The sequence below is a fragment of the Cotesia glomerata genome, linkage group LG4, assembly GCF_020080835.1.
Source record: "Cotesia glomerata isolate CgM1 linkage group LG4, MPM_Cglom_v2.3, whole genome shotgun sequence".
NCBI classification, from domain to species: Eukaryota; Metazoa; Arthropoda; class Insecta; order Hymenoptera; family Braconidae; genus Cotesia; species Cotesia glomerata.
The window spans coordinates 23,976,186-23,991,510 of record NC_058161.1 but is presented as its reverse complement, the minus strand read 5'-3'; the positions used below and the strand labels follow the sequence as shown (position 1 = coordinate 23,991,510).

The window sequence follows — 15,325 nt, the reverse complement described above, 5'->3', positions numbered from 1 at the left end:
TTATTTTTCTATAAAAAAACTTAAAAATACAAATTCTTTATCCGGAAAATCTTCAACAACTCCCAGAACATTTTTTTTTAAAACTTTTTTTCCCTAAATTATCAAGAAAATTCTGCAGAATCTTCTGAATAAATCAAAAAAATTTTCCCACAATTTTTCCGAGTGCTAATAACAAATTTTCTGTAACAAACTCCAAACTAAAAAAATTAGCGAATTCAAAAATTTTTTTTTATTTAAAAAAATAATAAGCCAAAAAAAAATTTTTTTTCGGAAAATGTCGAGAAAAGACTAGAGTTTTAAAGAAAAATTGAAAAAATTTTAATAAAATTTTTTCACGTACTAATAATGATTTTTTTTAATAAAAAAACGGAAGATTCAAAAATTCCGATGAAAAAAAAATGTTAAAGGTCAGACAGAAATGTTTTTTATTAAAAAAGTATGTAAGTAAAATGGTAAAATGCTCAAGACATATTTAAAACTCATGTTATAGAACGATTGCTATTTCCGTTTGAATAAAAAATAAAATTTGGTGGGCCATATACTGATATGTATATAGTGTCTATCGTCTATCCTCGTCAGCGTCTGTGTCTCGTGGTCTGTCTGGTCTGTCTAAAGATAAAAGCGCGAGCCCAGACGGTTTAACGCGAAAAATCGCGACTTACTTTTTCTAAACTCCGCCGATCCTCAATCTTTATCCTCGCTCCTTTTTTTCACTTCCGAGTCGAACCCACTGTCTGTCTCACCCATTTTTTGCCCACATTTTTCCACGATTTTTCAATTGCTATTACACCCTTCTTGCTTATTATTTAATCGCTTGATTTTATTAGTAAAGATTTTTTTTATTAAAAAAGCAAAGGAACGTTTTTTGATTTTATAAATTATTTTGACTTTAAAAATTGATTTTTGGAGTGAAAAAAATTTTTTTTCAATGAATGGATTTTTGGAGGAAGTTCTAGAGGAAATTTTGAAGAAATTATGGGGTTAATTTATTTTTTTGAAGGAATTTTAAGAGGAGTAATAATTAAAATAAGAATTGTAGATAAGAGCGATGTTTGGGAATTTTGAGATTTTTTAATTTTTAATTTGATTTTTTGGAGTGAAAAAAATTTTTTTTAAATAAAATAAAAATTGTATGAAATTCTAGATTAAATTCAAAAGAAAATCACATGTCACTTAATTTTTTAAAAGTAATTTAAGAGGTAATAATAACTAAAATAAGATTCATTTATAAAAATGATTTTTGAAAACTGTGAATTTTTTAATTTTCAAAATTGATTTTTGGGGTTAAAAAAATATTTTAAAAATAAAATAAAGATCTTTCAATAAACTAAATTAAATTCTGAAGAAAATTACGTATATGACTTAATTTTTTCATATTAATTAAAGAAGTAGTAATAAATAAAGTAAGAGTCATATATATGAACCATTTTTGAGAATTATGATTTGAGAGAAATTTAAAATTAAATTTTTGAGGTAAAAAAATTTTTTTTTTTAAAAACATAAATTGTACCAAATTCTACATTAAATTCTGAAGAAAATCGTTCAAGATTTAATTTTTTAAAAGTAATATAAATTATAGTAATAATTGAAATAAAATTAATATCTATGAGCAATTTTTGAAAATTATGAATTTTTCAACTTTAATAATTTATTTTTGGGAATGAAAAAATTTTTTTTAAATAAAAAAAAAAATTGTACATGAAGATACATTAAATTCTGAAGAAAATAATGTATCATTTTTAATATTTTTAGAATTCATAACTTAGTAATAATTAAAAAAGTTTAATATCTTTAAAAGCCATTTTTGGTATAACCACAAATTATTCACCAAATAGTGACTAATTGAATAACTTGCAATTATTACTATGACTAATCTTGCTATTTAATAATTATTCATACAATTATCATTAAAAAGATTTTTCTTCGATAAAGAATCAATCAACTATACTAATATAATTATCAATAAAATCTTAGTATTAGATTCTTATTTATTTTTATCATAATGATTCACTAAGGAACTATTTTGTGTTTTTTATATTATTCGTAAATAATTATTGCATAAAAATTTTTTTATAGTAACTTTTCATTTTAATTTTTCATGATAATTTATTTATTAAAAAATATCTCTTAATTCAAAAGATTAATAAGATTAATTAAAAAATTGTCTGATTCCTTTTTATTTCAGCGTCATAAGAATACATATTTTTTATTACATATTTGAATAAATTTATGCAAAAATATGTCTAGTAATTTCTATAAATATCTTTTTAATCTCGCAAAAGAAAATTAAAAAAAAAAAAAAAAAAAACAAAGTACAATTTTAAAAAAATTCCAATCAAATTAAAAAAAAATCAATAAATTTTTAAGCTTTTATTGAATTGAGTGTTATTAAAATCTAAAAATTAATTTAGCATATATTTCATAATCTTAAGAATTTTTTTAACAAATAAATTATGGCAAGAAAAATAATTTAAAAAAAATTGACGTAGAAATTTAGTAAAAATTGAAAATATAACTTATAGCAACAAATCTGTTTAATAAATAAAATTAAAAAATGACCAAGTGACTGCTAACTTTAATATCATTAAAAAATTTTTAGAAAATTAATTTAGAAGATGATCATTTTAAAAATTTTTGTAATAAATAAATTATAGCAAAAAAAAATTGACGTAAAATTTTTAAAAAATTAAAAATGCAATCTTTTTAAAACAATTTTTTGAAGCAAATTTTTTTATAAAAATTTAAAAAATAATTAAATAAGTAGTAATTTTAATGGCACTTTTTTATGAAAATTAATTTAGTAGATATTTGATAATTTCAAGAATTTTTTAACAAATAAATTATGGCAAAAAAAATAATTAAAAAAAATTGGCATGTAGAAATTAAAAATACAATTTTTAGCACCAAATTTGTTTGTTAAATAAAATTAAAAAATTTTGGTAAAAGCAATTGCTAACTTGGCGTCATTAAAAAATTTAAAGAAAATAAATTTAGAAGATAATTTATAATTTTAAAAATTTTAGTAATAAATAAATTATAGCAAAAAAAATTGAAAAAAAAAAAATTAAAAGTGCAATCCTTTTAAATAATTTTTGGAACAAATGTCTTCATTACATAAAATTAAAAAATGATTAAGTGAATAGTAATTTTGGTGTAATTTTTTTATGAAAATTAATTTAGAAGATACTTTATAATCTTAAAAATTTTTTTAACAAATAAATTATGTCAAAAAAAATGATTAAAAAAAAATTAAAAATGCAATTTTTTAGAAATAAAATTAATGTGATAAAAAAAACTTACCTGAAAGTCGTGTGAGAAATCGCAGCATACCGCAAGTTGCAGCATCAGCCCACAACCTCGTGAACCCAGGGAGCACTCACCAACCAACAACCAAATAAACAATTACTCGCACTCTTTCGAAGCACCGTTCCATCTGTCATCGACAGAGCAGGATCCACCAGTACAGATCTAACCCCACTTATCTGTCAATAAACAATTCAATAAAAAACCAACTAAGTATTCCCATAAATAACCAACAATAAACAATTTTAAATAATCAATAGAATAAATACCACCAGTTGTATTCTATAATCCAGCACTGGCACCATGTCACTCAAAAAAACGAACGGTCATTTTTTTCACAAGCATTTTCCTCTTTAAATATTTTTTGTTCCTTTTCAATTGCTGCTGATGTTCCTGCTGGTAATCCAACAACAATTAGATCCAAGTTTATTTATCAGCGTTGATATATTTCACTTTGTATATTTATATATATCTAAAATATATGAAGCACTTGACTGAGGGCTGGAGCCCTCAAAAATTTAATATAATATTTTATTTGTAAAATAAATAGTGATCGTTGCCGGACACGAGCGCCATTGCTACATCGGACTTTTTCGTCTTTTATTTAATCGTCATATATTATACACTTTTATGTATATGTGTGTGTGGAAAAAATGTATAAGAGTGTGGATTGAGTCAAGTGTGTTAATATTTACCAGTTGCACTGCAGAAAAACGGGAGCGACGCTCGGAAAATTTTGGCGCGCAATTCAAAAGTTTAAAATCGGAAAAACTTACTATTTTTTTTTGGGAGTTTTTTTTATTTTTTACAGGGGAAGGGGTAATTTTACTTTTGTGGGGAGTCACAGGGTGGACTAGTGTCGACCAAAAGACGGCAAGGAGTTTACTGAGGAGACGGTGACGGTGATGGCCGTCGCGAGCAGCTGGGTTGGGAGTTTTTATGGTGGGGGTGGGACGGGGACTGAGACGCCATCTTGAGGAGAAGATGGTAAGCTTGAAGGGAAATTTAGTGGGGTAGGGGAAAGAAGGCAAGATGGAGGCAGCTGGGTGACAGGTAGTTTTATTATGCACCGGTAAGTATGAAAGGAGAGGCTGGTATTTGATGAAAATATAATAAGAATTAATTTAGCAGATATTTTAAAATTTTTTTAATAAATAAATTATGAGAAAAAAAATTGACGTAGAAATTTTAAAAAATTATAAATACAATTTTTCAAAAATGATTTTTTTAAACAAATTTTTTTGTTAAAATAAATTAAAAAATGGTAAAGTAACAGCTAACTTTAATGTCATAAAAATTAAAAAAATGTTTTTTTATTAAAAAAATAATTAATAAAATTTTCATTTTCAAAAAAATTGAAGAACTGTAAGTGCAATTTAAAAAAAATATTTTTTAGTTCTAATTTAATAATTGAAAAAAAAAATTAAAATCGTCGTCTAACTTTAATTAAAATTAATTTAGCAGATATTTGATTATATTTTTGACAAATAAATTGTGGCAAAAAAAATAAGAAAAAAAATTGACATATAGAAATTTTAAAAAATTAAAAATGAAATTTTTTTTTAAATAATTTTTTGGAACAAATTTGTTTGTTAAGTAGAATTAATAAAATTTTCAAGTGACGGCTAACTTTAATGTCATTTAACTTGACTATTATTATTTTTTGACAGTTTTTAGTGTTTTATGGGCTAGTATTTGTTGAGAAATAAATTGCATTTAAGTTATCAGTTACTTGATAAATTGTATAATACGAAAGTTAGCCGACGTTTTTAATTTTTTGATTTTTTTAAAATAATTAGAGTAGAAAAAATATTTTTTTAAAGTTACACTTACTGTTTATAAAGTTTTTTACAAATAAATTTTTTTTTAATTTTTTGAATAAAAAAAAAATTCTAAAAATTTTTAGATGGCTAATTTAATTTTCATCAAATTTATGATTTTATTCTGTAAACAAATTTTTTTTGAAAAATTACTTTTAAAAAATGACATTTATAATTTTTTTTTTATTTCTACATGTTAATTTTTTTTCCCTAATTTTTTGCTATTTATTTCTTAAAAAATTTTTTAAATTATTAAATATCTACTAAATTAATTTTAATTGAAAATAAAATTAGCTGACATCTGACCATTTTTATGATTTTTCTCATTAAAAAATAAATGGCAAAAAATGAAAACAAAAATTTGAAAAACTAAGTGCAATTTTTTTTTAAATATTTTTTTTGTTTTAATTTAATTAATTTAAAAAATGAAAAAAGTATTTGATGTCAGATAATTTTAGCGCCATTGGTATTTGACAGCTGATTGTTTTTTTTTCATCAAGAGATGCAAAAAAAATTACACCCTCAAATAATTCTTTAAAATTTTAACAAAAGGTTAATTTATTTTAATTTTGGAGATAATTTTTTTCGAATAAATTAACAAAATAAAATTGTCAAATATCAGAAAATTTTAGAATCAATAATATTTTATTCAAAAAATGAATAAAAATAAAATATATTTATCATATTTACTGAAGTAATTTATAAAATTCTCAGATATCGAAAAAGATATTTTTTAGAATATATTTTCCATATTTTTTCAGATATTGAAAAAGAAATTTTTAGATATTGAAAAAGTCTTAAAAGAGTAATAAAATACCTGTTATTATTTTTAAATTTCTAAATATTAGTCAAGTTAATACATTAATAATTTTATAAATTAATCTTCAAATTTTTAGATTTCGCGGGAAATCAATCCGCAACTGTGCATTCCAAAAGAACACTACAGATGTCGCTACAAGCTTAAAGAAACTCAGTGAACAGAGACAACAAGACATGGAACCAAAGGAGCAACAAGGATAAACATGTATTTGATAAATCAGATAGCAATGTACAGAGATTTTTATTTTTTAACGGTAAAAAATTACAATTTTTATTTCTTCATTATTAATACAATTAAAATTTTTATTTAAAAATTAAAACTGTTTATTCATAAGTTTATAGAATTATTTTTAGATTAATTTTTAGAGAGTTTCTTTTAAATTGAGTCATTTTTATGTGAGCGATTTTTGGTAATTTTGAGATTTTTAAGTTTTTAAATTTATTTTTGGCATTGAAAAAAATTTTTTTAATAATAGAAAAGTTGAGGAAGATTCTGGAGAAATTTAGGGGTGAATTTATTGTTTTTGATAAATTTTAAAAGATTTAAGGTAAAAGTCCCTTAATTAATTAAAAATGATTATTAATTTAGAGTAATACCGCTACCGTATTAACTAAAAAAAAAGTTGAAAAAGAATTTTTTTCACAAAATGGTAACTGCCTAAAAAAAAATTAATTTTTGTACCACTTTTTTTGAGTTTTCCGAATTTTTTTAAAATAGTAAATATTGAAATTTAGGGATGAGGATATTTCATGCGATAGCGAAGTCTATAAAGAAGTCTTACACTGAATTTCAAGTAATTCGGTTCAGTAGAACTTGAAAAATCGTCGGTATTGTTTTAAAAAGACAGTTTCAAGAAAAACGCGTTTAAAGTTTCGCGTAAAGTTTCTCGCAATCTAGTTCCGGCCCGGCCGGTTTGGATGCCGCGTAAGCAAAACAGCCATTTCTCCGAAAATACTTTGAATTTTCCAAAATCCTCCTAAATACATATTTTTAAAGGGTAAAGCTTTAAAAATATGAAAAAAAAAAAAAACAATTTTTTCAAATTTCTAGACCAGAATGACCCTTTAAAATAAAATAAACATATAATTAATAACGTGATTTAATTACACAAGAAATATTTGTTAAACTTTCTCACTATTTTATTTATTTACCACAATTTATATTATTATTATATATCATAATTATTATTTAACTTTGAATAAAGATATAAAATAAACATCGGTCTCTTAGCGATTTAATTTAATCGATGATAAGCCAGTCACGCAATGTCGTGTACATTTATGTCCGTCAAACATTTTATAGAACATCGATCGCTAAATTATTATATACATCCTATTATTTTCATATATATACATATAGATAAATGGATTTTAATGTTTGAAATACTTTTAACTTATAATCGACTGTGACGATGCAAATGCATTATGATTCTTGCTATCGATAATTATACTGATGATTTATCATGATTCATGATAAATAAATCTGCATACACATTAATTAAAAAAAATTTTTTTACAGCAGAATTATTTTTTTATCATTGCAAAAAATTTATTTTCAAACTTTCACATTTATTCCAAATTTATGACTATAATTGTTTTAGTTATTATGTCTAATTTAACAAGGAAACGGCAAGGGTTTGGGGTTCTCAAATCAAACGGAGGTTTTGCGTGTAGTTAGCACTCGGTGAGTGTATTCATACACTCAAACCCTAGAGCGCACTACTTAGCCATTGCCGAGAAAAAAATTCCCAAAGTTTGAAAAAAAAAAAAATTTTTTTTGGTATTAAAATTTAACAAATCGTTATAAACAATTTCTATTGAACTTTTATACATTATTAAATCATGAATTTAAACATTTTTAACTTTTTAACGATTAGAACTTATAAAAGACGGAGGAATGTAAATATAAATACAAAAGCCACAGTTCTTTTAAATATTTTTTATAAAATAATATATTCAACACAATGAATATTTATGATAAAATGTTTATAGAATTAGCAATTTTTTCAATCATTCATCTTTAGGAATACACAAACCTGGATGATATTTATCATAAAAACAAGAAAAACACAAATTTTGTTGACAACTTGCATAACAAATAAATGCAGCTTTTTTACAGGAACACAGTGTTTTTAGAATTTCTTCTGAAAAACAAACTTCGTTTACGTTCATAAATATTTCTCGGTGTTCAGATAATTTTGACGCATACCAGGCTATTTGATCATTTTTAAAAAAATTGAAGAAGAGAGCTGATGATGAACAATTGATTGAATTTTAATACAATCTTAACGAGAGTTGATGAGTACATGAAAATATATAAAAATGTTGTCGTCACATCGTCAAAATCCGGAAAACTCACTATGTTTTCATATTATAATTTTCTCACGAAATGCCTAAAATCTTACGTAGGCAAAGAAAAATTTCTTCATCTCATCGATTCTTGGGGAAGACAAACAAGGCTCGAAATGTATGATGAAATTTTTCAAGATGATGAGAAAATGTCTACTTGTACTGTTAAAGTAATACCTCCAAAGTATACTCCACTAATACAACCGTGCGATGTTTACTTTTACAGACAAGTCAAAAATTTAATTAAAAAAATACAAAATTGTTCGCAATTAATTGAAGAAAATCGGAAAATCAACTCTCGTTAAGATTGTATTAAAATTCAACCGATTGTTCATCATCAGCTCTCTTCTCCAATTTTTTTAAAAATGATCAAACAGCCTGGTATGCGTCAAAATTATCTGAACACCGAGAAATATTTATGAACGTAAACGAAGTTTGTTTTTCAAAAGAAATTCTAAAAACACTGTGCTCCTGTAAAAAAGCTGCATTTATTTGTTATGCAAGTTGTCAACAAAATTTGTGTTTTTCTTGTTTTTATGATAAACTAGACGACCCGGTGAACTTCGTATCATCTACATATATTTGTGAAAAGTATAATCAAAACTTGATACAAAATTTTTATTTACATTAAATGCAACATATTTATACACTTAATTAATTTTAAAGCTTTCCGATGGACTACATTTTTTATCTTTTCTTGCAGTGCGTAAATATATAAAGATGGTGGTTTCCCGACTCACGAACAGTCGTCAGGTCGTCTTCTCCTTGGTATTTTGAAACAATAACAATAAAAAATTTCTTGCGCACTGGCAATCTGATGATAGATTTTATTCATTGGCTTGAAATTAATTTATTTCTTTTAACAACTAACTGACACTTTTTTTTATTTCTGAAAACAAAACAGACCAAAAAGATCGGACCTCACTTCACAGCTAGGAACGGACCCAAAGAGATCGGACCTCATTACTCAGCTCAGAACATTGTGTATTGGAAAACTAAATTGTCGTTTTTAGTATTTTCTGTTGTTTATTATTTATGTTTTTCACCGTTTAAACTTCCCTGAACTTTCAAAATTTCCTGTTTCTCTTGAGATTTTATCAAATTTTATATCTGTAGGAACTGATATTTGAAGAATATGAATTTATTGACAATTAATACCCCCGCACTCTTATGTGAGGGAGGAATTTCATAAGATCCTATTCGAGATGATTTCTACATTATAAATAAAAGATTCTTACAAAACTTCGAGTCTATAGAAACTATTGTTTGGAAATGATAGTTTTTCATTGCTGACGTCCCCGCAATCCTTTTTGGGGTTAGAATTTGATAAAATCCATTCTTAGCTGAACTTAAAACTATACACGAAGATTCCTACCAAATTTAGAGTCTGTAGAAAGTTACAGTTTGGAGATAGAAATTTAACATTCTAACACCCACCCCCGCAATCTTTATTAGGGTGGGTTGCTGTAAAATCCGTTCTTAAAACATTTCCGCACCACATATGGAAGACTCCAACTAAATTTGCCGTCTGTGGGATCTATAATTTGAAAATTAAAAATTTTCATTGTTAATATCTGCCCCGCAACCCCCTGTGGAGTGAGCTATCGTGAAATTCGTCCATAGATTATTTCTATATCCCTTACAGAAGATTCCTACCAAATTTGGGGTCTATAGGATCCATAGTTTAAAAACGGGAATTATTCATTGTTAACGCCCCCGCAATTCCCTTTGGGGGAGGATTTTTTGAAAATTATTATGACATACAAACCTTCTCCTGAAAATTCTGAAGACAACAAAAAAAAAATTAGCCCAATCGGTCCAGCCGTTCTCAAGTGATGCGTGGACATACATGCGGCATTTTATTTTTATTTATATAGATAGATATCATCCAGGTTTGTGTATTCCTAAAGATGAATGATTGAAAAAATTGCTAATTCTATAAACATTTTATCATAAATATTCATTGTGTTTAATATATTATTTTATAAAAAATATTTAAAAGAACTGTGGCTTTTGTATTTATATTTACATTCCTCCGTCTTTTATAAGTTCTAATCGTTAAAAAGTTAAAAATGTTTAAATTCATGATTTAATAATGTATAAAAGTTCAATAGAAATTGTTTATAACGATTTGTTAAATTTTAATACCAAAAAAAATTTTTTTTTTTTTCAAACTTTAGGAATTTCTTTCTCGGCAATGGCTAAGTAGTGCGCTCTAAGGTTTGAGTGCATGAATACACTCACTGAGTGCTAACTACACGCGAAACCTCCGTTTGATCTGAGAACCCCACACCCTTGCCGGCTCCTTGTAAGTTAATCTAAAAAATAAACTTTTACATTATTTTTATCAGAATTTAATGGAGTTTTTTTGTACGTTTTTTTTTTTTATTTTTAAAAAAAATTTTTTAACTATAAAAATTGATTTTGAAAGTTGAGAAATTTACAATTTATACAAATCTGATGTATATTAATCTTATTTTAATTATTGTTCCCTTATAAATAAATAAAATAATATATCGTTTTTTTTAGAATGTAATGTAGTTTTGCAAAAAAATTTTTTTTTTGTTCAAAAAAAATTTTTTTACCTCAAAAATAAATTTAAAAAAATTAAAAAACTCAAAATTACCAAAAATCGCTCGTAATACACATCAATCTTATTTTAATTGTTACTCTTAGTGAAATTTATCCAAAAAAATAAATAGATACATTAATTTTCTCATAATTTAATGCAGTTTTTTGTAGAATTCTTCTTTCTTTTCAAAAAAGTTTTTTCCATCTCAAAAATTAATTTTAAAATAAAAAAACCCAAAATTACTAAAAATCGCACACATACATTAATTCAATTTTCATTATTATTCTTTTTTAAATACATTAAAAAAAATAAATGAATACATCAATTTTTTCAGAATTTAATGCAGTTTCTCATACAATTTTTATTTTTTTTCAAAAAAAATTTTTCCACCCTAAAAATCAATTTTAAAATTCAAAAAAGTCAAAATTACCAAAAACTGCTCCTAACACATCAATCTTATTTTAATTATTACTCATTTTAAAATTCATCCAAAAAATTAAACTTGCTCATAAATTTCTTTCTAACTCTCTCCAGAATCTCTCACAATTTTTTTTTTCCAAAAAAAAATTTTTTCACTCCAAAAATCAATTTAAAAATTTTAAAAATTCACAATTTTAAAAAATGGCTCACATTCATTAATTCAATTTTAATTATTATTCCCTTATCTTCATTATTCTAATATCTTCAGAATCAACCGCAGTCTCCCAAAATTTTCAAAAATTTTTTCCCCCAAAATTTCACCCAAAAATCTTAATTCAAACTGACAGCAGCCGAGACCAGACAAAATATAAACACAAAAAAAGAAAAAAAAAACTATCATTGCAAAATGAACAAGGGGTGCCTTGTGAATATATACCAGACAAAGGTAAATAAAAAATGCACATTACCACCCAGATTATTTAAATAACACTGACAAAGCATAATATTTCGTTTGTGGGATAGATGATGTCAGAATCGCGGGCGGTGAGGCATTTAAAAATACTCTCGAGTTATCGAAGCATCTCTTTTCACCTGTCGGTCTTGGAAGCACTTCTTCGGAACATCTGCAACGCAATCACCTCTGGATTTTCCCTCTCGCTCCCTCAGAATATTTTATTAAAATAGATACGCTCTTTCTCTTTTTCTCTTTGAGTTTTATTTACTGGAGCCGTGAATTATTGTTGCCAGGTTGGGGTAATGGTGCATCACTTATGTACTTTAATCTCTGCTGATGCTTCCTCGAGCATAGAAATTAATCAACCTCAGTATTATACTCACCGATGTGAAAATTTTGATTTTATTTATGGGTTAATTTGTCGGGATTGTTAAATTACTCTTCAAGCTGCTGTTTTTCCGCGATTTTCAGACGGGAAAATTTTTTTTGAGCTTGGAATTTTTTTTTGAAGAAACTAGATTAGATTCTGGAGATAATGATGGGTCAATTTTAATTTTTTGATCTTTTTTAGAGGGGGTAATAATTAAAATAAGATTTTGTAAATAAATCGCGATTTTTGGACTTTGTAAATATTCTTTTGTTTTAAATTGATTTTTGGAGTGTAAAAATTTTTTTTCTCAAAAACAAAAATTGTTTCAAAAACTACATTAAATTCTGAGTAAAATCATACCTGACTTAATTTTTTTCTGTAAATTTTATTGATGGATATAATTAAAATAAAATTAACATTTTATATAGATTTTTGGAAATTTCAAATTTCTAAGTTTTAAAAATTGATTTTTGGGCATGAAAGAAATTTTTTTTTTCAAAAAAACAAAAATCATTTCAAAAACTTCATTAAATTCTGAGTAACTTCACAGCTGACTTTATTTTTTTTTGACCAATTTAATCACTCTTAATAATTAAAAATTCAAAAAATAATGACCTACATTATCAACCTTTAGAAACTATCAATTTCTAAATTTAAAAAATTGTTTTTTTGGGTTAAAAACTTTTTTTTTCGTAAAAAAAATTGATTAAAAAACAACATTAAATTTTGAATAAAATCATGCTTGATTTTATTTTTTTCAATCGATTTAAGTGGTAGTAATAATTAAAATAAAATAAACATACAATCTAAATTTTTGGAAATTATTAATTTTTTATTGATAAAAATTGATTTTTGATGCTAAAAAAATTTTTTTTCTCAAAACCAAAAATTTTCCAAAAATCTAAATTAAATTCCAAGAAAAATCATACCTGACTTAATTTTTCTCGATCAATTTAAGTGGTAGTAATAATTAAAATAAAATTAACAAACAATCCAGATTTTTGGAAATTTTAAATTTCTTAGCTTTATAAATTGATTTTTGGGGATGAAAAAAATTTTTTTTTCAAAAAACAAATATTATTTCAAAATCTGCATTAAATTCTGAGTAACTTCATACCTGACTTTATTTTTCTCGATCAATTTAAGTGGTAGTAATAATTAAAATAATATTAACATTCAATCTAGATTTTTGGCAATTACAAATTTCTTAACTTTAAAAATTGATTTTTTGGGTTAAAAAATTTTTTTTTCTCAAAAACAAAAATTTTTCCAAAAACTACATTAAATTCTAAATAAAATCATTCTTCACTTAATTTTTTTCTATAAATTTAACTCATAAATATAATTAAAATAAAATTAACATTTTATATAGATTTTTGGAAATTTTAAAATTCTTAGCTTAAAAAATTGATTTTTGGGGGTGAAAAAAATTTTTTTTCCAAAAAAAAATAACCATCTAAAAATTTGCATTAAATTTTGAGTAACTTCATACCTGCCTTTATTTTTTTCGATCAATTTAAGTGGAAGTAGTAATGAAAACAAAATTAACATATAATCTAAACTTTTAAAAATTATAAAATTGTTATCGTTAAAAATTGATTTTTGATGCTAAAAAAATTTTTTTTTTTTAAATAAAAAATTTTACGAAAATCTATATTAAATTTCAAGAAAAATCATAGCTAACTTAATTTTTCTCAATCAATTTAAGTGGTAGTAATAATTAAAATAAAATTAACATATAATTTAAATTTATGGAAATTTTAAATTTCTTATCATTAAAAATTGATTTTTGGGCATGAAAAAATTTTTTTTTTCAAAAAACAAAAATCATTTTAAATTCTGCATCAATTTCTAAATAACTTCACACCTGATTTTATTTTCTCGATCAATTTAAGTGGAAGTAATAATTAAAATAAAATTAACATATAATCTAAATTTATGGAAATTTTCAAGTTCTTATCTTTAAAAATTGATTTTAGGGGATGAAAAAAATTTTTTTTTTCAAAAAACAAAAATCATTTCAAAATCTGCATTAAATTCTGAGTAAAATCATACCTGACTTAATTTTTCTCGATCAATTAAAATCCTCTTAATACCCACAAAAAGTTACATACAAACGATAAATTTTTTGTGATTATGAGTAAAAATTGAATATTTCCTCCCAACTAATCACAATGACTCGCGCCTTTTGACTACAAAGCTCTCAAACTTCTCTCTTTTCCTATCTAGTCACCATCCGAACTTCCTCAAATCAATATATAGCCACACAAAAGAAAGAATAACCTTTAAAGGCCTAAATCGCCAGAATTCGACGTCCCGCTAAATAATTCAAAGCTCGCGTCATATTCTCCATTTTTTTTGTATTCCAGACCTCTGCCCCTCAAACTTATCAATGCTTACAATACTTACCCCGTGTATTAATTCTGTCAAAGCGCAAGCGTCGTAATTATTTTCGCGGATTCGATTCCTCCCGCGGCGGCTCTTGTTACATTAAATGTTTAGATTCTTGCTCCGACGCATCAATTTTTTATTAACTAATTAATTTTTATTAATTAAGAAAAAAATTAATTAATAATAATAATCGATGGTAAAATGTCAATCGAAGCAACATTTTTATTTTTTGGAATTTGTTTTATCAAATTTATCCTCGCGCAAGAAATTGTTAAAATGAGTAATTACTTTTTTAAATGTTAATTTATTTTTAATTGAGTAATAATTATTTTTATTTTTTTTTAGTGGTGGTGATTGAAGGTACGGACAGACATGTATTAAATTTTATTAAAAATATTTTACCGGAGGCGGTTAAAGCTGCGGGTGGAACTGAAAAAATAGATGTTCAACTTGTTGAAGTTGAATTAGATCGGAATAATGTCACAGAAAGTAAAAAACAAGGTAAATAAATAAATACATAAAATTTTGCTTTATTAAATAATGACTTTTGTTAATTTGCACTGTATTTCCTTAAATATTCACGTTTTTGAAGATATAAGCTCATCCCGATGGTATACTCATCAAGAGCTTTCATTTGAGTACCCACATGCATTTTTGATATATTTTTCATAAATACATACCCGTAAAAAAATATTCTGATCAGGCTTGATATGAGCTGATAAGGCCATATAAAATTTTTTGATATGTTCATATCTGGCCTGATATGATCTGATGTGTCCATATTTAATTTTTGATAAGTCCTGATATGGCCTGATATGAAAATTGGC

At 24.7% G+C, this 15,325-nt stretch overlaps 2 protein-coding genes across 4 annotated transcripts in view; one reads left to right on the top strand and one right to left on the bottom strand.

Moving 5' to 3' along the window:
- LOC123264474 (1-phosphatidylinositol 3-phosphate 5-kinase-like) overlaps nucleotides 1-4,205 on the bottom strand; it is a 63,365-nt gene extending 59,160 nt beyond the window's left edge. Inside the window, exons 1-2 of one of the 2 annotated variants that reach the window (XM_044727787.1) lie at nucleotides 3,573-4,205; nucleotides 3,301-3,482 (exon numbers count right to left, since the gene is read on the bottom strand). In XM_044727787.1, the coding sequence (XP_044583722.1) occupies nucleotides 3,301-3,328 (28 nt within the window). In that variant the 5' untranslated portion in view covers nucleotides 3,329-3,482; nucleotides 3,573-4,205. Of the gene's footprint in view, nucleotides 1-3,300 lie in introns of both variants that reach the window. The other variant, XM_044727786.1, reaches the window with a different exon arrangement.
- A 140-nt stretch (nucleotides 4,206-4,345) lies between these two features.
- Nucleotides 4,346-15,325, top strand: part of LOC123264473 (ionotropic receptor 25a) — a 49,661-nt gene continuing 38,681 nt past the window's right edge. The window contains exons 1-2 of one of the 2 annotated variants that reach the window (XM_044727784.1): nucleotides 14,641-14,778; nucleotides 14,844-14,999. In XM_044727784.1, the coding sequence (XP_044583719.1) occupies nucleotides 14,700-14,778; nucleotides 14,844-14,999 (235 nt within the window). In that variant the 5' untranslated portion in view covers nucleotides 14,641-14,699. Of the gene's footprint in view, nucleotides 4,376-14,640; nucleotides 14,779-14,843; nucleotides 15,000-15,325 lie in introns of those variants that run through there. The other variant, XM_044727785.1, reaches the window with a different exon arrangement.